Below are 26,606 nucleotides of genomic sequence, written 5' to 3'. Positions count from 1 at the left end.
GTGAAATTCCTGGCCCGGCACAGTGGCTCCCGCCTGTAATCCCAGCACTTTGGGAGGCTGAGGCGGGTGGATCACGAGGTCAGGAGATCGAGACCATCCTGGCTAACACGGCAAAACCCCGTCTCTACTAAAAATACAAAAAGCTAGCTGGGCATGGTGGTGGGCGCCTGTAGTCCCAGCTACTCAGGAGGCTGATGCAGGAGAATAGCATGAACCTGGGAGGCAGAGGTTGCAGTGAGCCGAGATCGCGCCACTGCACTCCAGCCTGGGTGACAGAGCGAGACTCCATCTCAAAAAAAAAAAAAAAAAAGTAATTTGTGAAATTCCACACAAAAAAGTTTGTGGTTTCGTTTGGAATTGCATTAAATCTCTACATCAGTTGGGGGATAACTGTCATCTTTACAGTCCTTACAGTGTTCAGTTTCCTAATCTGTGAACTTGGTATAGCAGCCCTTCATTCATTTAGGTCTTCTGAAACATCCTTCAAAAAAGTTTTACAGTTTTCTCTATAGAGATCTTGCATTTCTTTGGTTAGATTTATTAGACACTTGATGGTTTTAAAATTCTGTTTGTAAATAGATATCTATTTAAAATTTTAATTTTCTAATTTTGTTGATATTTAGAAATACAGTTAATTCAATTTAAATACAATAAAATCAATTTAAAATTGATTTTATTTTAAGGAATCTTGCTAGACTCTTATCAATTCTAGGATTTATTTGTATTTCCTTTACAAATAATCATAGTATCTGTGGGTAATGACAATTTAGTTTCTCTTTCAAGTACTGTATTTTTCTTGTCTTACTGCACTGACTAGGATCTCCAGCAATGTGGAATTAACATGATGACAGCAAACATTCTTGTCTTATTCCTAACTTAAAGGGTGAACTTTCAGTGTGTTAGAATTATGTGAGCTTACAGTAGATTTTTTAAATGTATATCCCTTTTCTATGAAGGAATTTTGCTATTTCTTTTTGCTAAGAGTTTTTTTTTTTTTTTTTTACCTTGAATGAATGTTGAATTTATTTATTTATATCTATTTATTAATTTAATGTAATTTAACTATTTATTTTTAGCAGAGAGTCTCACTCTGTTGCCCATTGTGTAGTGGTACATTCTCGGCTCACTGCAACCTCTGCCTCCTAGGCTCAAGTTATCCTCCCAGCTCAGCCTCCCAAGTAGCTGGGACTACAGGCATATGCCACCATGCCCAGCTCATTTTTGTATTTTTTGTAGTGATGGGGTTTCACCGTGTTGCTGAGGCTGGTCTTGAACTCCTGGGCTCAAGCAGTCGGCCTGCCGTGGCCTCCCAGAGTACTGAGATTACAGGCATGAGCCACCATGCCCAGCCCAAATGTTGAATTTTATTAAATAACCTTTCTGCATATACAGGTTGAGTATCCCTTACCTGACATGCTTGAAACCAGAATTATTTTATATTTCCGATTTTTTTCTGATTTTGGAATATTTGTGTTACTGATTGAACATCCCACATCCAAAAATCTGAAATCCAAACTGCTCCAATGAACATTTCCTTTGAGTGTCATTTCAGTGCTCAGTTTTGGATTTTGGAGCATTTCAGATTTCCTGTTTGGGATGCTCAGCCTGCACTGAGGTAGTCATACAATTTTTCTCCTTTCATTGATTAATGTAGTGAATTAAATTGATTTTTTTATTTTTTATTTTTTATTTTTTTTGTGACAGAGTCTCACTCCAGGCTGGAGTGCAGTGGCATGATCTCAGCTCACTGCAACCTCCACCTCCCGGGTTCAAGCAATTCTTGTGCATCAGTCTCCCAAGTAGCTGGGATTATAGGTGTGAGCCATTACGCCTGGCTAATTTTGAATTTTTAATAGAGACGAGGTTTTGCCATGTTGGTCAGGTTGGTCTTGAACTCCTGACCTCATGTGATCTACCCGCCTCGGCCTCCCAAAGTGCTGGGATTACGGATGTGAGCCACTGTACCTGGCCAGTTTGATTCTCTTAAAAAGTTACATCTTTATTCTGCAAGATCTGTAGTGATATCCCCTTTTTCATTCCTATTGTTTTCTTTTCTCTGAATTACCCTCATGAGAGGCTTATCAATTTTATTCAAGTTTTGCCTTCAATGAACTTCTGTACTGTATTTTTGTTTTCTATTTAATTTCTACTATTGGCTTCATTATTTTCTTCTAAGTACTTTCTTTGGTTTAAAAAGAACGGTAAATTTTTTGAGATGAGTGCTTGTTAATTTTTAGTTTCTCCTAATATATGCATGTAGAACCCAATAATTTTTAGTATTTCTTCTAATGCAGTCTGTAAATTATCTGTCAAGTGTTGCATTAGCTATATTGACAAACTTCAATTTGCAATCTGTTTACTATTATTCAGATCAAAATACTTTGTTTTTTATTATTTCTTTTTCAGAACTCTTCACATCTACCTCTCTTCTACTTTCAGTTATAGATTATAAAGGAGTTACCTGTCCATAATCACCTACTGATTATATATCAGAACTTAAGATTTAACTTTTAGGTCTGATTCCTATAGCCACGTCTGTTAGTCATCTTCTAGGATAATAGCATATAAAGATCGTGCCATCTACCCCATCGTAGAAAGAATACCATAAATTTGGCATTCAGTTCTGCTCTTTTTTGAATCACTTCCCATCTATATCATTGTTCAAATGGCACTTGACAAAAGACCATTTCCTAGGTTTGTTCCATTTTCTTCACAGGATGGATTTTCCCTCTCACTTACTGAAAGTTGTGCCCTCTACTGTCTGTTCTTAGGGACCACGGGATCATTCGAACTCTGGATTTACCTATCTATGTCACACGAGTGAAGGGCAACAATGTATACTGCCTAGACAGGGAGTGTCGTCCCCGGGTACTCACCATTGATCCCACTGAGTTCAAATTCAAGCTGGCCCTGATCAACAGAAAATATGATGAGGTATGAAGTGAGGATGCAAACTAGAGTATTAAGAGAGGCAGCACTCTTTTTTTTTTCTTTTCCTGTAAGTGATGTCTACTTCTTGCCCGACCCCACCCCAAATGTCTAGGTACTGCACATGGTGAGGAATGCCAAACTAGTAGGCCAGTCTATTATTGCTTATCTCCAGAAGAAGGGCTATCCTGAAGTGGCACTGCATTTTGTCAAGGATGAGAAAACTCGCTTTAGTCTGGCACTGGAATGTGGAAACATTGAGGTGAGAGGAATATGGTCATCAGCCCCATATTGTCTTAAAGGTGAGAGGGTTAGAGTGCCATTGGGAGGGCATTATTCTGGGCTTGCTTCTTTAGCCAGAATAATGAAATTTGGGATTTTTTTAGTTGTTACATTGAGCCATCTTCCTGTTGCTATTTGCCCATCTCTACTTTTACCTGCCTCCGCTTCTGCCACAGCATTTCTATTTTTGTCAACCTCAATTAGTGTGAATTCAGTAACTTCTAGGATAAAAACAAGATGGCATGGAATTTGAAAATCTTATTATTTCCTTGACACTTGATCTTGCTGACTGGCTACTTAGATGAAAGAGTACTTACTAAGCATTGGGGCCTAGAATGTATAGGCATTGTTTTCTAAGGTGAAAAGGGTTTAGGAAAATGTTTTTCAGTTCTGAACTTCTTCCTAGTAGTATTTCTTCTGTCTTTGCTTAAAGCCCCTGTGGATCTTCAAACCTGGCAGGTAGGAAGTAAGGTAGCTAAGCAAGAACTGGCTCTATGGAATCAGCAACTGCTAGGTGGTTTTGTTGTAAAAGTAAATTTCTGAGGAGGAGGAGGATAATGTGATGTGATTATTTCTATCCCTGTATCCAAAGGGGTCCTATGTGTTCACTGGATTTTCTTTTTTTTGAGGCGGAGTCTCGCTCTTGTTGCCCAGGCTGGAGTGCAATGGCATGATCTCAGCTCACTGCAACCTCTGCTTCCCGGGTCCAAGCGATTCTCCTGCCTCAGCTTCCCGAGTAGCTGGGACTACAGGCACGCACCACGATTCTCAGCTAATTTTTTTTGTATTTTTAGTAGAGACAGGGTTTCACCATGTTGGCCAGGATGGTCTTGAGCTCTTAACCTTGGGATCCACCTGCCTTGGCCTCCCAAAGTGCTGGGATTACAGATGTGAGCCACCACACCCAGCCGATTTTCAGTGGAATTAGACTAAAAGCTAGGAGTAATTGAAAGTATAGGAAGTTCTTCGGGAAATTTATATAGACACAGATGCTTTGCAGAGTCCTTGGTTTTGAGTCACATTGTCCTTCAACCTGTTAACACGACCCTGGGGATTCTTTAGATTGCTCTGGAAGCAGCCAAAGCACTGGATGACAAGAACTGCTGGGAAAAGCTGGGAGAGGTGGCCCTGCTGCAGGGGAACCACCAGATTGTGGAAATGTGCTATCAGCGTACCAAAAACTTTGACAAACTTTCCTTCCTGTATCTTATCACTGGCAACTTAGAAAAACTTCGAAAGATGATGAAGATTGGTGAGGCCCTCAAACTAAGGATGGGAAGAAGGGTTCTTGGGGGAAGGAGGAAGGTGAATAAAGGAGAAAGAGAACTTAAGAGAAAAGACCTAACTTAGTGTCTCTTACTTACTTGGTGCAGCTGAGATCAGAAAGGACATGAGTGGCCACTATCAGAATGCCCTATACCTGGGTGATGTGTCAGAGCGTGTGCGGATCCTGAAGAACTGTGGACAGAGTAAGTATCTGGGACTTGCCAGCTTTTTCAGGGTCTGAGAAGGTATTTTTCTGTTTTTGTTGAGTTAATCTGTGTATAGTGGTGAGGGATTTCTTTTATTGTGCATTTTTTTTAGGAGAGACAACATGCTCCTACTGTGCTTAGAAGATTTTCTTCAAAGCGAAAGGGAGGTGCAGCCAGAATATTCAGTCCAGCCAAACACCCTTAGGAGAATAGTTATTCATGGGGGAGATAGGAGGTTTTAAAAGGTCTTGAGCAGATGCCCTAGTAAATGCACTTTGTTGGATGCCATTAGAATTTTATTCTTTATTTTCAGTTTGGAGGTTTCACTCATTTATTCATGGATATAGTCAAGGGATATTTTTTGAGAACCCACTGTATACCAAGCATTATATTAGCATTTGAAATACATTAGGGAACAAGCAAGGTGAAAGATGAGGTTTGGACCAAGGTGCTATTAGTGGAGGGGTGAGCAATGGTCAGATTCAGGATATATTTTGAAGGTAGAAATAACATGATTTATTGCAGTAACTAGATTTGAGATGTAACAGAGAGGAGTCAGGGATATCCAAGGTTCTCAGCACTGATGGATAGGTCTCAAAGATAAGCAGCTATATTAGTTCTCTATTTCTGTGTAACAAATTATCCCCAAATTTAGTAGTTTAAAACCACAAACATTTATTATTTCACAATTTGTGGCATGGCTTAGCTAGGTGCCTCTGGCTTAGGATCTCTCATGAGGCTACAGTCAAAGTGTTGGCCAGAACTGCAGATATCTGAAGACTCACCAGGGAGAGAATCTACTTCTGCACTCACTCAATGGCCATTGGCAGCCCCCATGTCCTTGCTCCCTGTTGTCTAAGAAACATCAGTTTCTTTTCGTGTTGACCTCTCCATAGGAGTTTGTAACATGGTAGCTAGTTTCCCTTACAGCAAGTGAGCAAAAGAGGGCACCCCAAGATAGAAGCCACAATCTTTTTAACCAGATCTAGGAAGTAACATCCCATCACATCTGCCATGTTCCATCCATTAGAAGCTATTTGATAAATCCAGCTCACATTTAAGAGGCAGGTATTTTGCAACAACTTGAATACCAGGAGTCAGGGATCACTGGGGGGCCATTTCAGAGGCTGCTTACCACAGCAACATGCATTTGGAAATGTAGCTATACCACAAAGTCTGTTTTCTCTACAGAGTCCCTGGCCTATCTCACAGCTGCTACCCATGGCTTAGATGAAGAAGCTGAGAGCCTAAAGGAGACATTTGACCCGGAGAAGGAGACAGTGAGTCTTTATTTACATGATTGTCTCTTATTACAGGATTAACTCTAAGATCTTAGAACAATTTAAAATTATGAATGTCACTCTCCCACCTGGTTACCAGGGGAGGCAGAGAAACAAATGAGACCAAAGGAGGCTCCATAACTTTCCTTACGTGACTTCCAAGTGCTATTTGTTTTAAGCCTCTTTTCTTCTACTATTCAGATCCCAGACATTGACCCTAATGCCAAGCTGCTCCAGCCACCTGCACCTATCATGCCATTGGATACCAACTGGCCTTTATTAACTGTATCCAAAGGATTTTTTGAAGGCACCATTGCCAGCAAAGGTAAGTACCTATTTTTCCCATAGCACTTTTGTTGTTTGTTTTGTGAAGAACTGTCCTAGAGAATACCATTAGCATTTAGTTTAATCTGTCCTTTTTTTCTGCATGAAGCCTAATGGAATATTGAAATGCCAGTCATTTATGGTGCAGTCTTAAAAACTTAAAATAGCATTTTCAGGTCATTAAAGAAAATTTGGAAAATAGGGAGAAAAAAAGGGATCCCTCTACTACCATCAATAACTTCGGTTAATATTTTGGTGTATTTTCTTAGGTTTTACTATATAGGTAGTCATGTTCTTTGTTCAGTATTTTATCATTCATGACATACAATCTTAAAGGTACTAATTCAACTACCTGTAATTCCGGTATGTGGGTATAGGCAGATGTGTGCTATCACCCTCCACCACTTCCACCCTTAACCTCCTCCTGTTTTCTTGGTCTCCTAGTTCATTTCACGTGAGTAAGAGCCTAAACAGACTCGTGAGCATTTTGTGCCGAACCCCACTCTTTCCTCCACCTCCTCTATCTACCCTATGCCTGATGCCCTGTACACATTGTAGTGGTGGTAGCTTAGCAAAGCTCTCAGGAAGAAATTCAAGAGTTGGTTGCCAAAGGCTGGTAAGTACAAATTATTTAAGAGCCAGCTTTTCGTAGCAGCAAGGCCAGTTCCTTCCATCTGTCTTCTATTCCCTCCCTCTGTGAAAGCTACCGCAAGTTAGCATAACATATATACCACAAAAATAAATAATACACAAAAATAAATAATAAGTAGGCAGAAGCTTGGCACCTGTTTTTGAAAGGATTTAACCTGCCTACAGAAAAGGCCATATCTCAGACTTGCTGTACTATAACCAGTTCCGTTCTGTTCCTTCCCTCTGTAGGGAAGGGAGGAGCACTGGCTGCTGACATTGACATTGACACTGTTGGTACAGAGGGCTGGGGAGAGGATGCAGAGCTGCAGTTGGATGAAGGTAAAAGTGCTGTTTTAAGACTGTTCTGGGGCGATGGACACCTTGGATTGGGACTGGGTTGTGGGTAGCTCTGCAGACTTCCAGGCCATGAAACGAACTAGGATTGATTTTACTTCCTTTGACTAAGATTATGCCACTGCCCAAATCTGTTCTGAGCTTGAATTTTCCTTACAGATGGGTTTGTGGAGGCTACAGAAGGTTTGGGGGATGATGCTCTTGGCAAGGGACAGGAAGAAGGAGGTGGCTGGGATGTAGAAGAAGATCTGGAGCTCCCTCCTGAGCTGGTATGTGGAATTTGTACCCTTAGAAGGTTCTCTCCATGTCTCCCTGTGGAAGCCAGAGGCCTTATTGTCCCCTACCACTATCCTAAGGTCAGCCCTTCTGGGAAGGGGACCCACCTTCTAGTCTGATGCGTATCTCCCATTTGAAAGAAGGAAGATGGCTGGGCACGGTGACTCATGCCTGTAATCTCAGCACTTTGGGAAGCTAAGGCAGGACAATTGCTTGAGCCCGGGAGTTCAAGACCAGCCTGGGCAACATAGCAAGACCCTGTCTCTATTTTAAAAAAGTAAACGAAGCAGGAAGAATGAGAGAGTCAAAGTTAGTGGCCTTGTCACTTCCATCTATCCTGATATGCTCAAAGAGGAGAGGATGTAGGACTTATCTCTAATCTGATGCTCAACTCTCATTTGAAAGAAAGAAGAATGAGGTAATCAGCGTTCTGCCAGCAGCAGCTTATGAGAAGGTAGCAAGCTGTTTCATCTGAATTGGAGTTTTTGATATGTCATTTTGTCACCGGTGAGGTGGCTCCTATTTTGGCAGCTTTCTCCCACAACTATCAGCTCTCTTCCTCATTGGGGGCAGGGAACAATGTAAATGGTTGTGTTCTAGATTCAACAGAACAAAGTGCTTGAATGGCTTAAAAAATTACTCAATTTGGCTGGGCACGGTGGCTCACGCCTATAATGCTAGCACTTTGGGAGGCTGAGCCAGGCATATCACTTGAACTCAGGAGTTGGAGACCAGCCTGGGCAACATGGCAAAATCCCATCTCTACAAAAAAAAATACAAAAATTAGCCAGGTGTGGCGACTCATGCCTGTGGTCCCAGCTACTTGGGAGGCTGAGGTTGGAGGATTGCTTGAGCATGGGAGGCAGAGGTTGCAGTGTGCCAAGATCATGCCTCTGTACTCCAGTCTAGGTGACAGAGTGTGACACTGTCTCAAAAAAAAAAAAAAAAAAAAAATTACTCAATACTCAATTTTTGTTTTTCCCCTAGGATATATCCCCTGGGGCAGCTGGTGGGGCTGAAGATGGTTTCTTTGTGCCCCCAACCAAGGGAACAAGTCCAACTCAGGTAAGCAGGAAGAAACCTAGCACGGCAGGGATGAGTGGCTAATACTCGATTAGTATATAACAAGTGTTGGCTACTTTTCTACTATAGTTACAGAGGAGAATAGAGAAGGGACAAAGTTTCACTTGGCTTGGGTTTTTTTGTTTCTTGTTAGATCTGGTGTAATAACTCTCAGCTTCCAGTTGATCACATCCTGGCAGGCTCTTTCGAAACAGCCATGCGGGTAAGTAACCTTGGCTTTTCCTCTTGAGTGTGCCTAGCCCAGGGTCCCAGGGAGATGGTTGACTCATTTTAATCAAGTGAAATTATCCTACCCACAAGGGCAAAGGTGTATATTTTTCATGAAAACTTCTTTATCTTTGTTAAGTATACTTGCCTTCCTGTTATCTGCCTTCCACTTGGCCTAGTAATCTCTTAGGGCAGATCCTTCAGTCATCTTCCACCCATTTATAGCTTGCCTTCTGGCTCACATCAGTGAGATAAGTACCCCTTTCCAAGCAGGGGTCTGTTTTGAACACTAAGCCAGTATTGTTATAACAACAACAATAATGATAACACTGCGATAACTGCTAACATTTATTTAATGTTCACTGTGTGCCAGGCACTATCCTAAACACTTTAATAAGTATTATTAAATGAGGTAGGTCTTACAATTAAGTATATTTTACTGATGAGGAAACGTGAACAGTAATTTCCTTGGGCAAGGTAATAAAAAGTAGCTTTTTATGAAGCAGGGCCAAAATCCTTGTTTCTTTCCTTCTGTTCCAGCTCCTTCATGACCAAGTAGGGGTAATCCAGTTTGGCCCCTACAAGCAACTGTTCCTACAGACATATGCCCGAGGCCGCACAACCTATCAGGCTCTGCCCTGCCTACCCTCCATGTATGGCTATCCTAATCGCAACTGGTAAGGCCCCTTGCTCTTTGCTTTCATCTGTTCCAAGTTGTGGTCGATATTTCAGATGGTAGCCTCAGTGACATAGTCAGAATTCTCTCAGTGCTAGGGTTTCCCAGTAGAAAAAGATCTTTGGCTTGTTACTCTATGGGGTTGGTTTACACCTGCTGTCATCCTCTTCCCCAGCTACTTTGACAGGAGACAGGAGGGTAGCTATGAGGATGTTTGCCAGAAAAGGAAATTGGGTCCTAGTTGGCTACTGACTATCCTGTCTTGTTCCTACTTTTCCCTTTCCAGGAAGGATGCAGGGCTGAAGAATGGTGTACCAGCTGTGGGCCTGAAGCTTAATGACCTCATCCAACGGTTGCAGCTGTGCTACCAGCTCACCACAGTTGGCAAATTTGAGGAGGCTGTGGAAAAATTCCGTTCCATCCTTCTCAGTGTGCCACTTCTTGTTGTGGACAATAAACAAGAGATTGCAGAGGTAGGAGGGTCTAGCCGCTGTCCCAGTTCTGGACACTTCCACATTCTTGTCTCTGTATCCTGACCTTCTGCCCCCTCTACAGGCCCAGCAGCTCATCACCATTTGCCGTGAGTACATTGTGGGTTTGTCCATGGAGATAGAAAGGAAGAAGCTGCCCAAAGAGACTCTAGAACAGCAGAAGCGCATCTGTGAGGTAAGATCTATAGGACCCTGAGCACAACAGAGACGTCCTTCCCTTCACCCTTCACTAGGTTTGAATTCTTTAATTTCAAACCCAGATCTGACTGGGGACGAAGAGAAATTTAGGCCCTTCATTTCTATGAGGGGAGGATACATTTCTTCACCCTACTTCCTCATCTCACCAGTCCTCCATACCTAGGAGGTAGAAGACCTCTCAGCTTTATAGCCCATCATCCTGTGTTGTGTTGTGTTTTTTATGCATGTGTAGCAGCTTAGAAATGACTTCTACCAGGTGTAGCATCAACCTGGCATGTGTTCCTTTTTCTGTCCACCAGATGGCAGCCTATTTCACCCACTCAAACCTGCAGCCTGTGCACATGATCCTGGTGCTGCGTACAGCCCTCAATCTCTTCTTCAAGCTCAAGAACTTCAAGACAGCTGCCACCTTTGCTCGGCGCCTGCTAGAACTCGGGCCCAAGCCTGAGGTGGCCCAACAGGTAGATGGAACTCCTTCAGTGACCATAGGGAAGCTAGATCAGCTCTTACATGGAAGGAGCAGACCAAGGTCCTTGCCTCTGAAACAAAGCAATAAATAACAACATTCAACAAAAAGAGCCAACAGAATGCTACCCTCTGTTTACTTCCTGACTTGGTGTTTCCTTTGTTCCCGGAAAATTAATAGTTTATTGAGACATGGCACTCATCAAAGAGTGCCGTGCAACCTAGAATAGCTCCACTGCAGCTGAAAGTAACCCCAGTCCTGTCCTTAAGCTCCAGATATCTCATCACAACCACCACAAAGCTTCACATACACATTTCATTACTCGTGTCCTCCAAATGCATTCTTTTTGGGTGACAGAAGTCTGTTTTAACCCTTTCTAGGACCTGACCCTGATAATCTCTAGAGTTGGTGGAGGAATGTGGGTCTAGATTATGGAGCCACTTTTGTATTGAGAAGGGGAAAGTTTGATACAATAGGAATGGTGATTGTTAACCCTTCACATATATCCAGCACAGAGGTTGGGACCTCTTTTCACCTAGTACAGTTGTATCTCACATCAACGGAACTACCAAACCATGGTGTTGGGATCCTTTGAGGTGTTGTCTGCAGCTTTCTGTCCTCCTAAATACTCCTTCCTTCCCCTAGACCCGAAAAATCCTGTCTGCCTGTGAGAAGAATCCCACAGATGCCTACCAGCTCAATTATGACATGCACAACCCCTTTGACATCTGTGCTGCATCATATCGGCCCATCTACCGTGGAAAGCCAGTAGAAAAGTGTCCACTCAGTGGGGCGTGCTATTCCCCTGAGTTCAAAGGTCAAATCTGCAGGGTCACCACAGTAAGTACTGTCCTCAATAAATGTATCTAGGATATTGAGCGAAGGGGAAAAAGAAAGAAACATGGTGGTCCTTTTTTTCTTCTTGTGCTTGTCCCCTGCTCTCTGAGGCAGTGACACTGGAGAAAGGTAGAGCATCTCCCCACTGCTCTTGGCCAGTCAGTGATGAACACTCCAATACCTGTCTACTGTGCCCATTGAGGGGTATAGGGAATACATTTTCTAGGGTTCTCAACTTTACAAATCTCTAACTTGTTCCTCTGTTTGTTTTTGCACAGGTGACAGAGATTGGCAAAGATGTGATTGGTTTAAGGATCAGTCCTCTGCAGTTTCGCTAAGGCCCCCTTTGGTGCATGGGTCAGTCACCATATGTTCCCCCCAGAGAATGCGTCTAGATCCTCCTTCTAACAGCACCTTCCCCCTGCAGCTACTCTTTGGATTTGGCTCTCTCTACCCTAAAACCTAGTATCTTTCTCTTCTGTGGAAAATCTGAAGGTCTAAACTTGACTTTTTTGAGGTCTTCTCAATTTGACTATAGTTGTACTCATAATTGTCCTTGCCTTTCGAGCTTAATTCTTTTAAGGAACAAATGAAAACTCTGGGCTGGGTGGAGTGGCTCATGCCTGTAATCCCAGCACTTTGGGAGGCTGCGGTGGGCAGATCATCTGAGGCCAGGAGTTCAAGACCTGCCTGGCAAACATGGCAAAACCCCGTCTCTAATAAAAATACAAAAGTTAGCCTGGCACGGTAGCATGCGCCTATAGTCCCAGCTACTCGGGAGGCTGAGGCATGAGAATCGCTTGAACCTAGGAGGTGGAGGTTGCAGTCAGCTGAGATCATACCACTTCATTCCAGCCTGGGTGACAGAGCAAGACTCTGTCTCCAAAAAAAAAAAAAAAAAAAAAAAAAAGGAAAACTCTGTGATGGACATTTGTGTAGTAAATCCCTTCAGTATTTATCCCTCCTCTCCCCACAGCAGCTTTCTTTCCTATCAACTAGAAAGGAGCAGGATGTAATAAATACATGTTGGTGTGACTAGGCCACACCAACTCTTAATCATCTCCCATTTTCCTTAGACATTTAAATTCCCAGGCAGGTACCGTCTGTGTACTCAGAAATTTGAAGAAGTTATTTGGTTTTCCAAAATGCACACTGCAGGTTATTGATTTGTTCTTTACAACTATTGTTCTCATATTTCTCACACTAAATAAATCTACGAGAGCTTCTTGACTTGGCCATTTATTTCTCGGACACTCTCATGTTCTTGTTCACTCATGCAGGCACCCCACCAAAGTACATACCTTCCTTCCAGTAATTTTAATTACAAAATAAACATCCACTATTGGAAAAAAAAAAAAAAAGCTAGCCGGGCATGGTGGCGGGTGCCTGTAATCCCAGCTACTCTGGAGGCTGAGGCAGAGGATTGCTTGAACCCGGGAGGCGGAGGTTGCAGTGAGCTGAGATCGCGCCACTGCACTCCAGCCTGGGCGACAGAGTGAGACTCCGTCTCAAAAAAAAAGAAAGAAAAAAAGTACATATTTTTCATGGATATATATGAGGACCTAAACTGCTGTGAAAATGACAGAAAGCAAGTAGCTCCCTTATTGTTTTTGATTGCAGCCTTCTATCTCTTGCTAATTATAGCAATATTTATTGAGCACCTGCCATGTGACTGTCACTGTTCTAGATATTTTACATGTAATATACAGATAAAAGAATAGTACTTTATATATATTACAGTGATACAATGATTACATTAACAATACAATATTTTGCTTGTCATATGCTAAGAATAATTGGATAGAGTGACGTTACTGTGCCTTTGATTAAAATATGTACTTTTTTGCATTTTAAATTCATGTTTTCAATAAATAATAAATGCATATAGTTCAAAAATCAGTAAATATAAAAAGCTATTCTGTGACAAATCTTTCCACCCTTTCATCAGCCACCCAGTTCCTATCACCTTCCCCTAAACAGGTAACCACTGTTACCAGCTTTCTTACATCCTTCCAGAAATTTTATATATATATTTATATATATATATATACACACACAAGCAGGTATGACTATGCCATTCTCTATCTCCCTTTGTACACAAATGAAACCATACTATTTAACAATTTTGTACCTTTGTTTTTTCATTTAACATTTTTGGTATTTTCTCATATCAATATATTAGGGAGCTTCACTTTGTTTTTTACTTCTCTTCATACTATACGTTGTATTTTTTAGCTTTATCTTAAGAGTTGCTTTTTTAAACAGCATCCCTAAACTAAGGCTGCCTTCTCAAAAATGTACATACTACTAATGAGACCACGCCATTGCACTCCAGCCTGGGGGACAAGAGCGAGACTTCGTCTCAAAAAAAAAAAAATGTACGTATTAGCCGGGCGTGGTTGCTCACGCCTGTAATCCCAGCACTTTGGGAGGCCAAGGCAGGCAGATCACCTGAGGTCAGGAGTTCGAGACCAGCCTGGCCAACATGGTGAAACCCTGTCTCTACTAAAAATACAAAAATTAGCTGGGTAGGGTGGCAGGCACGTGTAATCCCAGCTACTCGGGGGGCTGAGGCAGGAGAATTGCTTGAACCCGGGAGGCGGAGGTTGCAGTGAACTGAGATCACACCATTGCACTCCAGCCTGGGGGACAAGAGCAAGATTTTGTCTCAAAAAAAAAAAAAAAAAGCCGGGCACGGTGGCTCACGCCTGTAATCCCAGCACTTTGGGAGGCCAAGGTGGGCAGAACACGAGGTCAGGAGATTGAGACCATCCTGGCTAACATGGTGAAACCCTGTCTCTACTAAAAATACAAAAAATTAGCCGGGTGTGGTGGCGGGCACCTGTAGTCCCAGCTACTCAGGAGGCTGAGGTAGGAGAATGGCGTGAGCCCAGGAGGCGGAGGTTGCAGTGAGCCAAGATCGTGCCACTACAGCCTGGGCAACAGAGCGAGACTCTGTCTCAAAAAAAAAAAAAAAGTACATACTACTTTGACGACAGTTTCCCTAGTTAGAAACATTATCCCTATAAACATAGACAAGTTGGTGGTAAATTTTGGCAAATTTTTTTAATTTATAATTTGTAAATTAAATTACACAATTAATTTTGCACACAAAAACATTATTACTGAGGGATATGGAAAAACTTTATAATTCCTGCCTTTCGAATCTTAACATAATTGGGGAAACAAGATGTGAAATAATTGTGAATCCCAGGCAAGAATTAGAATTTGTTTGATAAACTGTGGAGAGCCATTAAATCCTTAAGGAACAGAGTGATATGGAAGTGCTATAAAATACTGTTATTCAACAGTATTCGCTATACATTAGAAAGGCAGAAGGAGCAGTCAGTAGGTCAGTAAATACTGAGATGAGATGTTAGGAATATTAGTAGTAAAAATAGAAAAGCAGAAAGAAGTTGAAGAAATAATGCAAAGAAAGAATCATGCTTGTTTTTTACTCTTTTAATTATCATCTATTATCTTTTAATTAACATGCTTATATTACATTAGTTTAAAGCCAGTTGATCAGGTGTAGTGGCTCACATCTATAATCCCAGTACTTTGGGAGGCCAAGGTGGGCATATCACTTGAGGTCAGGAGTTAAAGACCAGCCTGGCCAACATGGTGAAACCCTGTCTCTACTAAAAATACAAAAATTAGCCGGGCATGGTGGCGCGAGCCTGTAGACCCAGCTACTCAGGTGGCTGAGATAGGAGAATCACTTGAACCCGGGAGGTGGAGGCTGCAGTGAGCCAAAATTGTGCCACTGCACTCCAGCCTGGGCAACAGTGAAACTCTGTCTCAAAAAATAAAGCCAATAGAGATGCCTGTTGATAGACAAGTTTTCTTTTTTTAACGTGCTTGTTACAACTATAGCTATATTGGAGATACACATGTAAGCAGTTTGAATGAGAAAGTCTGGAATAAATTATGTTGCAGGTGTTGGGGAAACAGGTTTATCAGGAAAGGATTTGATTACGGAAGTTTAGAATTGTAAAGGACTTCAAAAGTGATTTAGTGGCAGAATTGGGGCTGGAATTTAGGCTTTCTAACTTAACAGTTCATAATCTTTTTATCCCAAAACACACTACTTGTGGTTGGAAGAAAACAGGTTTTGCACAGATAAGATTTTACAAGTCTGTGCCCTATCTGTGAAGGACCATAGTAAGTGCTTGATCTGGTGCTTGATGCAGTACTCAAATGTGTGTTTAGGAAGCTAAGAATGAAAGTGATGAGGTGACTTAACACAGGATTTTTTTTTTTCATTTAAAATTCTTACCTTGTATCATACTTACTGTGTGTATATCTCATCATACCTCCGGCTCACCCACACTTAGCTACCTTACAGCAGGGGGTGGTCCTGATTTCTCTCTCTGTCCTCGCTGTGCCCAGAACAAGACCTTAATAATAGGTGCTCTCTAAGTGCGAAAACATATTTGTATGTGAAACAGTTGCTACTTTCTGACATCTGAATAGAACAATTCCAGAGGAGGAAAGGGACGTCTAGAGTTACCTCTATCTGAGCATCCCCCGTGTTCACTCAGTTGGAGGTTGGTTTGTGTGGAGAAAAGGAGATTGGTCAGGGAAAGTAAGTCTATTACTACTACATTCGAATTGCCCTGCTCAGTCCAAGGTCCCAGAGGCTCTCTTAATAACATTGAGTTCTAAGTTCCTGGCCGGCCCTGTGTCCTTTGATCAAACAGTTCTAATAGAGAATAGGAAATGAGAGATGCCACTAGATTGGGCAGACAGATGTGCCTGATTAGGGACTGTGAGAGCAAAGAGTGGCCAATGAGTGCCTACTAAGTTTTAAACCCTAGCCTGGGAGTTGGGCTTTACAGCAGTGAAGACAACAGACGAAAATATTTGGCTTCATGGTGTTTAAATTCTGCAGGGTGGGGAGCGGAGAATAAACAAGTACGGTAGATAGTATGTCAGATACTGTTCAGTGTTAGGAAGAAAAGGAACGGGAATGGCCAAGGAAAGCGTTTCAGAAAAGATAACATTTGAATGAAACAATGAAGTGAAGCCGGACCCAGTGGCTCATGCCTGTAATCCCAGCACTTTGGGAGGCCGAGGTGGGCGGATCACCTGAGGTCCAGAGTTCGAGACCAGCCTGGCCAACCAGCCTGGCCAACATGGTAAAACCCCGTCTCTACAAAAATTAGTCGGACGTGGTGGCGCGCGCCTGTAATCCCAGCTACACGGGAGGCTGAGGCAGGAGAATCGCTTGAACCCGGGAGGCCAAGGCTGCAGTGAGCCGAGATGGCGCCACTGCATTCCAGCGTAGGCGACAGAGAGAGACTCCTACTCAAAAAAAAAAAAAAAAAAAAAAAGAAGTGAGAGAAAGTAGTATGATAATTGTCATCTCAATTATACATGTATAGATTCTGGTTATTTGTAGGCAGTTTGTCTCAATCTGGCCTACTCACAGCTCAGGAAGAGATAATGAAAGAGCTTCGCCAGGTAATTTGGGAAGTTGAAAGAAAGGAGTCCGGGCCTCTAAAACCAGGCAGAAAATAACCCTATCTTATCCCTAATTCTATGTTTCACAGGCGAAAACGAAAAAATACCCGAAACACAAAAACTCAAAGCTTCCTGGCCCTTTAAAAATGGCGGTTCCGCACTGGCCAACAATACCATTGGTTACCCGAGGCAGAAGAGGGCGGGAGCGAAGGGGTGGAGGGCGTGGCGGCGCCGAGGGGTCCCGCCTCCTACGGCAAGTCGGAGGTAGCAAGATGGCGGCCGCTGAAGAAGACTGTGGTGTCGGGGCCGAAGCGGACAGGGAATTGGAGGAGCTTCTGGAAAGTAAGAGCCCATAGTGGGAAAGGCCCGAAGAGGGCAGGTGTGAGGACCCATTCCGGGGGTTAAGTGAACCTGAGATATTAGGGACGGGGCGGGAGAGGCTCTCCAAAGGTTAAATGGGGGCGGAGAGTCTGACCCCCGAGCCCCCCAAAAATCTCTGGGTCATCCTGCCCCACCCCGGCGACTGGAGCTGGGGAGCTGACCACCTCAGTGGTCCAGACTGTGGATGTTTCTGCAGGACGGCGTTTCATGATATCTCTCCAAACTCCTCTTTCTTTAGGTTACTAAGTTCTTAAAGTCCGACTTCAGCAGCAGCAACAGCAACAGCAGCAGCATTTGGTTCTTGCTGGGTAGCGAACCACGCACTCACTGATTGCTTACATTAACTCCGAGCAAGCTCGTGGCCGGTCCTTCTGTGCCTCGTCCTGTCTTCCTTAACACGAAAGACACTTTTCTCCTCCTAGTCCTTTTCTCTTTCTCTCGTTAGGCCCCTTAACGGTTCTTTCATCTTGTCAGTAGCTCAAGCGGACTCCTTTCCCTTATTTTGAGAAACTGAGGATGTGGCGATTTCAGGGGAAAGCAGTTCACCCTCCTGAAAGACGGGGGATGTTTTCTTAGCATTACTGTCCACTCCCCTGTTGGCTTCCTGCCCAGAGTGGGGCCAGTGCTCTCTCCCTAGGCCTGGCAAGCAGAATGGTGGTGAGGACACAGGCTTTTCAGGGCAGAGGTGAATTTGTAATCTCTTGCTCAATCACGGAGATGTGGGCAGGCAGAAAAATGAACAGACACCCTGAGGAGTGCCAAGTGACTGTGTAAATTAGTGTACGGTTATCTGCAGAGATCAGGCCAAAGGGAGCTCTAGGAGGTTGTGGGGGAGCACTAAACTGGAGAATAAGAGGAGATAGTTTAATGCCTTACCATGGAGTCTGGTATGTATACAGCCTCTCTGTGCTGGTACCAGTACCAACAGGAAGCTGGGTGGGATGTCTTGTGCTTTCTCACCAAGTTATTCCTTTTAGAGCTCCAGAGTGAGTTCAGAGAGATGAGGACATCTGTGTTCTCTACTCCTGTTGGGTATTTGTATGGGATTTCTAGGGAATCATTAGGGTGTGGCAAGGGAGACACTATAGATAGAGATGTCTCTGCAGAGCTTTTTAATCCTCTCCTCCCAGCTCTGAGATGGATGCTTGTTCCACCTTAAGGGGTTTCTTTGCCTTTGCTCACAATAAATTAGGTAATCCAGAAGGAAGTAGGAGGCTTATTGAGGGTGATCTGGGGAGGTGGGGGACTCAAGGAGGAAAATTGAGGAAAGTTGGCAATTTGGAAAATCATATTCCTAATGCTTTGCCCAGAAACCACCCAGCCTTGCTTGCATTCTCATCTGTCGCCAACACACACACCATGTCTCTTGTCTCTGAAGGTGCTCTTGATGATTTCGATAAAGCCAAACCCTCCCCAGCACCCCCTTCTACCACCACGGCCCCTGATGCTTCGGGGCCCCAGAAGAGATCGCCAGGAGACACTGCCAAAGTATAAATTCCACCCCCTTAAGGGATGGGGAGGGGATGGGCATGCAGCCCTGAGCAGAGGTTGGGCAGGCCCCTATGGGCCAGAGGGGAATGGGGTAGGGTACCTTGGCCTCACATTGGTGAGTGCTCTTGCCAGCCTCAGTCCTTGTGAAATAAGGACTTGAGGTTGAGTGGGGGAATCTCAGAGTTCCTTGAAAAAATAGTAGGTTTAAATGGTTGGATTGGTATGCCATCCCATACCCTCCTTCAATGACTGGATGCCTTTTTTGCTATCCTCATTAGGAGCAGTAGTTAGAATGTCCAGTGGAAGTGGGTAGGAGGGAGGTGCATTTCCCATAGCCACTGCCTGTGGCTTCTATCAGAGGCCAGGTGCAGTGTAGTCCTAAGTAAGAGACGCATTTCAGTCACCCTTCCCCCGCAGGATGCCCTCTTCGCTTCCCAAGAGAAGTTTTTCCAGGAACTATTCGACAGTGAACTGGCTTCCCAAGCCACTGCGGAGTTCGAGAAGGCAATGAAGGAGTTGGCTGAGGAAGAGCCCCACCTGGTGGAACAGTTCCAAAAGCTCTCGGAGGCTGCAGGGAGAGTGGGTGAGGAGACCCCAGATACACGGAAATATCTGAACAGACTCTTAAGTCTTTGTTGCCTGAAAACACCAGAATTCTTAGTGAAGTTGATAGCAATCATGATGTCACAGCCATGGAATGGGTAAAGGCAATGAGAGAAAGGATGGGAATCCCTGTTAATGAAAAGGGGTGAGATAGGTTGGAAAGTAATAGAAAACATTATTCAAAACTGACCGTTTGAAAGGTCACAGTGTTATTGTGGGTATCATCATGGAGAATAAACTGATGCAGAGTCCGTGTATTAAATAGATTTATGAAAAGACTATGAAGATAACCATAGGGTTTTCCAAGATTGGGAGTGATAATGATTCACTAGTAAATGCTTCATATCCAAGCTGGTAACCAGTTCAGTCTAGGCAAGGAAACAAACTCCTAAATGACGTTGGCTTTTTTAATCTCTCCTAGGCAGTGATATGACCTCCCAACAAGAATTCACTTCTTGCCTAAAGGAAACACTAAGTGGATTAGCCAAAAATGCCACTGACCTTCAGGTGAGGAGAAAGTAGTAGGGGCCCACAAGGGGTCCACTCCCAGACATTTCTCCAGGAGAGTCTCAAAAGACAGATGCTTTGAGTATCATCCCAAGTCTGTTGCCGTCTTATTGTTTTGTTACAGGCAAGTTTAGATAGTTTATCTTTGTCACCTGAGAGAGTGGTGAGCATCCCAAGAAGGTAGTATACCTGCTCACCTCTTACTTGTCCTATCTAGAACTCCGGCATGTCGGAAGAAGAGCTGACCAAGGCCATGGAGGGGCTAGGCATGGACGAGGGGGATGGGGAAGGGAACATCCTCCCCATCATGCAGAGTATTATGCAGAACCTACTCTCCAAGGATGTGCTGTACCCATCACTGAAGGAGATCACAGAAAAGGTTTGTGAACTTCCATTTCTGCTTTTTCTCTTCATTCTGCATCACATCAACTGATGTGGGCTATTTTGTCTACTCAGAGCCTGCAGAAAGAGTAACTCGAGTATGCTTTTTTTCCTTTATTTATTTGAGGCAGGGAGAGTTGGGGGATGGGGAGAGTTGTGTCTCTGAACACTGTATGTTGGGGTATAAGGGGTATAACGTTTGGGGTCTAAGAGGAAATCCTTCAGTTCTAGTTTCCTATAAACTAGTTCAAGACTCTGGGATTGTTGTCTGATCAATCTTGCATTTCTGACTTCATTCCTCCAGCAAGAATTCGGCTGGGCATGGTGGCTCATGCCTGTAATCCCAGCACTTTGGGAGGCCGAGGCGGGTGGATCACCTGAGGTCAGGAGTTCGAGACCAGCCTGGCCAACATGGTGAAACCCTGTCTCTAGTAAAAATACAAAAATTAGCCTGGCGTAGTGGCTCACGCCTGTGATTGCAACTACTCAGGAGGCGGCAGGAGAATCACTTGAACCTGGGAGGCAGAGGTTGCAGTGAGCTGAGATTGTGCCACTGTACTCCGGCCTGGGCGTCAGAGCAAGACTCCATCTCAAAAAGAAAAAGAATTAACTGAGGATTTACTTACTGGCTTTGTGATGTGAACAGTGTAAGAGTAGTTTAAATGATGGTCCCTGCCATAAAAGAGCTTATATGTGTGGTTGTATCATTTTGTTTTGAGACAGGGTCTCGCTCCACTTGGAGCACAGTGGCACGATCTTGGCTCACCACAGCCTCCCCATCCCAGGCTCAAGTGATTCTCCCATCTCAGCCTCCTGAGTGGCTGGGACTACAGGTGTGTGCCACCATGCTTGGCCAATGTTTTAAAAATTTTTTGTAGAGATGAGCTCTCACTATATTGCTCAGGCTGGTCTCAAACTCCTGAGCTCAAGTGATCCTCCCACCTTAGCCTCCCAAAGTGCTGGGATTACAAGTGTGAGCCACCACACCTGGCTAAAGAGTGTATAGTTTTACTGGAGAGATAAAATATAGGAATAGAAGCTTTTCAGTGACACGGGGAAATGTGGGTAAGTGTGTAATGAATAGTACAGACCATGAACGAGTCAGCTGGCCAAGACCTGGGTGGGCCAAATCCATCTCTCTAGCAAATAATGGTTTTTACATGTTTAAGGTCATTTGAAAAAAACTACAAAGAAAATATGCAATAGCCGAGCGTAGTGGCTCACTCCTGTAGTCCCAGCACTTTGGGAGGCCAAGGTGGACAGATTGCTTGAGCCCAGGAGTTTAAGACCAGCTTGAGCAACATGATGAAACCTTGTCTCTACAAAATACAAAAAAATTAGCAGTCACAGTGGTGCACACCTGTAGACCCAGCTACTTGGGGAGGCTCAGGTGGGAGGATTGCTTGAGCCTGGGGAGGTCGAGGCTGCAGTGGGTGGTGATCACACCATCACACTCCAGCCTGGGTGACAGAGTAAAACTCTGTCTTGAAAAAAAAAGAAAAAAAAAAAAACAACAGAGACCATATGTGGCCCTTGAAGCCTAAAATATTCACTGTCTGGCCCTTCACAGAAGCTTACCAATCTCTGGTGACCATAAATGCTAACATGGCCAGGTGATCTGGTTGGAGTCAGTGCCACTTTTCATGATGAACTTACTTATTTAGCTTTTTGTTTTTCTACGTCCCTTTCACATTTTAATCACATTGTTCTGATTACCCATCCATATTCATTGTCAGTTAATCCTTTTCTACCCATTCTCTCTTTTCTTAGTATCCAGAATGGTTGCAGAGTCATCAGGAATCTCTACCTCCAGAGCAGTTTGAAAAATATCAGGAGCAGCACAGCGTCATGTGCAAAATATGTGAGCAGTTTGAGGCAGAGACCCCCACAGACAGTGAGACCACTCAAAAGGCTCGTTTTGAGATGGTGCTGGATCTTATGCAGCAGGTAAGGCCTCTTGCCTTCTGCCCACTGGTGCTGTCCACTTAGGTGTTCAGTGGAAGAGGTATCTGGGAAGGATGCAATACTGCTAGACCTAGGTGGAGGAGGGATCCTCTCTTGTGATCTCTCTCAGAAGAAATAGATCATTCATTAGATTCCTCTTCTGGATCCTCTGTTGTTTTCTGGGCTTTTCTCTATTTCATGTTCCATTTTCCTTATTTTCTAGCTACAGGATTTGGGCCATCCTCCAAAAGAGCTGGCTGGAGAGATGGTGAGTATGTCTTCGTTTTCCAGATTTTAATCTGAGCCCCCAGTTTCCAGAATTCTTTAACCTCTCAGGATTCCACCTAAGTTGATAATTGTGGCTACTGGGGATGGATCTTCACGTCTGTCCTAAAAAATGAGCAATTATCTGAGTCCCTTCATCTCTTCCCCAGCCTCCTGGCCTCAACTTTGACCTGGATGCCCTCAATCTTTCGGGCCCACCAGGTGCCAGTGGCGAACAGTGTCTGATCATGTGAAACACAACACGTTTTCCTCTCTGAGTCCCAGCTATGGGGAACATCTGGAGTCAGCAGAACCATTGGGACCTGAGGCAGGAGTGTCACCTGCGGGAGAAGTCTGCCCGCTGCCCTCTGTCATCCCATTCAAGATTGTGCCATACCAGCTGAGGTTTTTCCTCTGTCTCTCTAGGAATAGGGTCTGTTTCATAGGCCATTTCTGTGAACCCTACTCCATTGTGGTTTCTGCCACTATCAAAGTTCCAGCTACCTGCCAGGTGAAGGAAGGCATCCCTTTTGGGGCATGCACTTTCTTTCCTTTCTCAAAATAATGTTATATGTGGCCACACTGATGTTCACCTTTATGCCCAGGGTCTTTGTGCCTTGTCTCTACTCCCTCTCTTGGATCTGGGGAGGAGGGGCAGAGTCCTGGGACTCTGTATTTCTATAGTTCTCCTGGCAGAGCCTTTGAGAATGGGGAGAAACAGCCTGGGCTGGGGCTACAGGTCTGTCATTATGCTCTCTTGCCTTTAGACAGACCATTCTGAATTCTCTAAAGGGAAAGGGCTTTTGCATCTAATCACAATAGAGTTGAAAGAGAGGCCTCAGGATTCTCCTCTCTCTAGGTGCTGAGCCCTCACCTCCCTGTTCCAGCCTGAGAACTCAAATTGTTACCCTGCTTCTTCCTACAATGCTGTGTGATATGGGTGAACCCAGCCCCTGATCTTCCTGTATCCCCTGCCTGTCCTCCCTCTTACCTCCTCTCTTTTTTAAACACCTGTTTATCTCAACCTTTTTGAGCTCAAGCTGTGATAAAGAAGGGCCCATCCTATTTCCCCTCATCTAGTCCATCTACCATTCTCCCTGACTCCCCGTCTTCCTGGCAGATACAAATGAACCCAGTGTCAGGTCTAGGAAATTAATGGCTGTTCTTCCCCAGATACATTCTGGCTTATTTGAGATACATGATTCTCTTAGAATCCTGTCCCTTGGTTCAGGAAAGTAGCTTGGAAAAGGAGTAGGGGTATAGCTTGGGTCCCTTTTCCTGCAAGGCCCCATGGGGCAGAATATAATAAATATTCTGAGTGGGGAGTGTGGCCTATTTTTCATTCAGGTCTTTTTCTGATCTTCCTCAGCTTCCGTAAGTTGCAGAGTGAGGTATATTAGGAGACTAGTTCTACACAATATTGTAATGCTGGGTTCCATCAACACCCACCTTCCACAACTCAGTCTGCACCTCAGTTGGCAAAGGAGACTGGATGGCCATCTTTCCTCATGTTCCCTTGAGTATTTCAATGTAGAAACCCCTTCAAGTGGTATTATATTTTAACCTTTTACATTATTGTTATTAATGTTAGTAATATATTGTTATGTTTTCTAAATTATTTTTCTTTGAGCTGACGTGGCTTTTTTTCTGTGGCTCCCAGTGGGTCTGTGGACCTTGGCTGACATATGTTGGTAGATATTCTGGTCAGCCCAGCTGGCTGTCCTGGTTCACTCAGAAGATAAGTCTCTCCAGAGCAAATTCACATTCATTATGAGTCACTTTGAGCTTCTGACATGTCACTTGCCCCAGGGTTAAAACTTTTCACCCCTTGAAGACCTTACATGTTTTATGGTATTGGTGAGGAAGGAAATGTTCTTAAGGTCTCAGGCTATTTGGGAAATTCCAACTCCTATACCTTACCAGAGCATGGAAGAGCCCAGATCTGAATGTAAAACGTCTCTGTTCTGCCAGAGATGGAGAAAGTACAGCTATACTTGCGATATAGTCATGGGGCTTGAGTGTCACTATTTTTTCCTTAAAGCTCCAGCCAAAAACTGGAGAAGGATGGAGAGGAAGAGGGAAGAACAAAAGAGCCCTTCTCTATGAACCTTGTGCCTTCTGTCCTGCCAGTTTTCTTTTACAGATTCTCACTTCTGCTAGCCTAGCCAGGGCTTACTCCAGGAATCTAAATAGATGCCCTAGTCCACTTTATCTTTGTTCCCAAGGTACTCATTTTTATTTTGATTTTGATTGAATGTGAGCAAGTTGACCTCAGGTCACACTTTGTTCCAAAAACTTTTGGAATTACTCCAGGACTTATGGTGGAGGTATGGTACTCTAGGGCAGTCTTTCTCAAACTATGTATGGTAAAGGACCAGGTTTTTTGTTTTCCAGTCCTTCACTTATCAATATGCATTCCTATTGCCCATGACAGGTATGGAGTTCACACTGTGTGCTGCCGACCCGGCAAGTTTGACAGCACCCAAACTGGCCAGACTGTTCTGTAGGTTAAGTCCATTGATCATGTACTTGGATATCGCAGCAACATTAAAATGCTAAAAAGTTTTTAAACACTCAATTTCTAATTCACCATGTCACAGACTGGTAAAAAAAAAAAAAAAAAAAGTGTTCACCAACCAGCACAAGTCTGCAAATCACCTTTGAGTAGCACTGTTTTGGGGCCCTCAGTCTCTCTGAAGACCCTAGCCGAACTGATACCTATCTGTACCTCTTGTTCTCTCCTATTTGAGTTTCACTTCCAGAGAACTTGTTCTTCAGCAAGAATGTGTCACTAGTAAGGACATCTCTAGCATTTCTCTAGCCTTCCTTTTCTGCTGCTCAAAAATAATTACAAAGCGTAGGTTTACGCTGTATATGAAATATTTATGCGACTCTCAAACTTTAAAGGAGTTGCTCCTTTGTTCCAAAATTAAATTTGTTAGATAAATTTGTGAGTGTATGGGTGGCTTCATGAATTAAGAATTGAATTCATACAGACTTTGTGATAATTGGGACATTTTCCTGTGACTCTGGAAGGTCTTGTCAAAGCCCCATGAGGCAGTTATAATGTGATGTTAAGATGGCTTTGGGGAGCTAGGAGAAAACATTGGCCCATATTGAATGAAGTGGAGATGGCAGACCATACAAAAAAGGACCAAAAGACTTAGAGGAAATGGGTATGCAAGAATGAATGTTATATAACACTGGTAAACCCACCAGCTGACTATATACCCCAGAAAGACCTGGGAATTATTTTTTAATAAAGACAATGGGAAAGGCACTGATGAAGGGTTACCAACATCTCTGAGAAATTTAGAAGTGGCTGTCTCTGTAGATTGAAGCTGATACAAGATGTCAAAGAAACTGGTTTCCTAGTAGCAGTGGGGGAATGATAGGATCCTGACATAGCAGAGGCCAGGTGGCAACACTTAACTCTCAGAAGCAAGGTGAGTAAATTTCCTTAAGGGTAGCAAGGTCAAAGTGGAGATGACTAACGGAATGTGAGTGGTCCTAGGAGCGGGATAGATCGGCAACCAAGAAGAGTATTTTATATATAAGGGAGATCAAGAATGGTTGAACAGAAGGCTGAAGTCAGAAACTTCAAAGAAAAGTCCCAATTTCTTTTTTTTTTTTTGAGACGGAGTCTCGCTCTGTCACCCAGGCTGGAGTGCAGTGTTTCGATCTCCGCTCGCTGCAAGCTCCGCCTCCCGGGCTCATGCCATTCTCCTGCCTCAGCCTCCGGAGCAGCTGGGACTACAGGCGCCCGCCACCACGCCCAGAGAATTTTTTGTATTTTTAGTAGAGACGGGGTTTCACTGTGTTAGCCAGGATGGTCTCGATCTCCTGACCTCATGATCCACCCGCCTCGGCCTTCCGAAGTGCTGGGATTACAGGCGTGAGCCACCGCGCCAGGCCAAAAAGTCCCAATTTCTTGTCCAGTTTTTAAGTCTGAGATAGTTCTTAGAGTCATAAACTATCAATGGAAAGAGCCATTTATCAGTTAATCATTGAGTGGGAAAGCACTGTTCATCCTCTGTTCTCACACCACAATGAGCAACACAGAAG

General features: G+C 43.7%; 2 protein-coding genes across 5 annotated transcripts in view; both read left to right on the top strand.

Annotated features, from left to right (window-relative positions):
• Positions 1 to 12,734, top strand: part of COPA (COPI coat complex subunit alpha) — a 54,476-nt gene extending 41,742 nt beyond the window's left edge. For both annotated transcript variants that reach the window (XM_063626959.1, XM_063626958.1), the window contains exons 18-33: positions 2,772 to 2,934; positions 3,044 to 3,190; positions 4,273 to 4,462; positions 4,584 to 4,679; positions 5,874 to 5,962; positions 6,164 to 6,287; positions 7,166 to 7,255; positions 7,430 to 7,539; positions 8,534 to 8,611; positions 8,763 to 8,831; positions 9,377 to 9,513; positions 9,799 to 9,985; positions 10,068 to 10,178; positions 10,501 to 10,662; positions 11,313 to 11,507; positions 11,783 to 12,734. In XM_063626959.1, coding sequence (XP_063483029.1) covers positions 2,772 to 2,934; positions 3,044 to 3,190; positions 4,273 to 4,462; positions 4,584 to 4,679; positions 5,874 to 5,962; positions 6,164 to 6,287; positions 7,166 to 7,255; positions 7,430 to 7,539; positions 8,534 to 8,611; positions 8,763 to 8,831; positions 9,377 to 9,513; positions 9,799 to 9,985; positions 10,068 to 10,178; positions 10,501 to 10,662; positions 11,313 to 11,507; positions 11,783 to 11,842 — 2,008 coding nt within the window. In that variant the 3' untranslated portion in view covers positions 11,843 to 12,734. The remainder of the gene's footprint in view (positions 1 to 2,771; positions 2,935 to 3,043; positions 3,191 to 4,272; positions 4,463 to 4,583; positions 4,680 to 5,873; positions 5,963 to 6,163; positions 6,288 to 7,165; positions 7,256 to 7,429; positions 7,540 to 8,533; positions 8,612 to 8,762; positions 8,832 to 9,376; positions 9,514 to 9,798; positions 9,986 to 10,067; positions 10,179 to 10,500; positions 10,663 to 11,312; positions 11,508 to 11,782) is intronic.
• A 4,448-nt stretch (positions 12,735 to 17,182) lies between these two features.
• On the top strand, positions 17,183 to 25,488 carry PEX19 (peroxisomal biogenesis factor 19). Of its 3 annotated transcripts, none has more exons than XM_063626999.1 (8): positions 17,183 to 17,312; positions 18,730 to 18,839; positions 19,260 to 19,425; positions 19,867 to 19,952; positions 20,170 to 20,331; positions 22,104 to 22,280; positions 22,501 to 22,545; positions 22,712 to 25,488. In XM_063626999.1, exons 1-8 carry the CDS (start codon positions 17,243 to 17,245, stop codon positions 22,793 to 22,795), a joined length of 900 nt encoding a protein of 299 aa, XP_063483069.1. In that variant the 5' UTR covers positions 17,183 to 17,242; the 3' UTR covers positions 22,796 to 25,488. The 3 variants fall into 3 exon arrangements, with proteins under 3 accessions (XP_063483069.1, XP_063483070.1, XP_063483071.1); XM_063627000.1 differs by having other exon boundaries at positions 17,205 to 17,312; positions 24,976 to 25,488; XM_063627001.1 differs by lacking the exon at positions 18,730 to 18,839 and having other exon boundaries at positions 17,215 to 17,312.
• Positions 25,489 to 26,606: the final 1,118 nt, after the last annotated feature.

The sequence above is a fragment of the Symphalangus syndactylus genome, chromosome 12 (genome assembly GCF_028878055.3).
Source record: "Symphalangus syndactylus isolate Jambi chromosome 12, NHGRI_mSymSyn1-v2.1_pri, whole genome shotgun sequence".
NCBI classification, from domain to species: Eukaryota; Metazoa; Chordata; class Mammalia; order Primates; family Hylobatidae; genus Symphalangus; species Symphalangus syndactylus.
This window is presented reverse-complemented; position numbering and strand designations above follow the sequence as displayed.

Bases quoted from the DNA above. Each gene is read 5' to 3' on its own strand.
- PEX19 (XM_063626999.1), top strand. From the start codon at position 17,243: ATGGCGGCCGCTGAAGAAGACTGTGGTGTCGGGGCCGAAGCGGACAGG. The intron at 18,840-19,259 runs GTATAAATTCCA...CTTCCCCCGCAG, and splicing joins CGCCAGGAGACACTGCCAAA to GATGCCCTCTTCGCTTCCCA. The intron at 20,332-22,103 runs GTTTGTGAACTT...CTCTTTTCTTAG, and splicing joins TGAAGGAGATCACAGAAAAG to TATCCAGAATGGTTGCAGAG.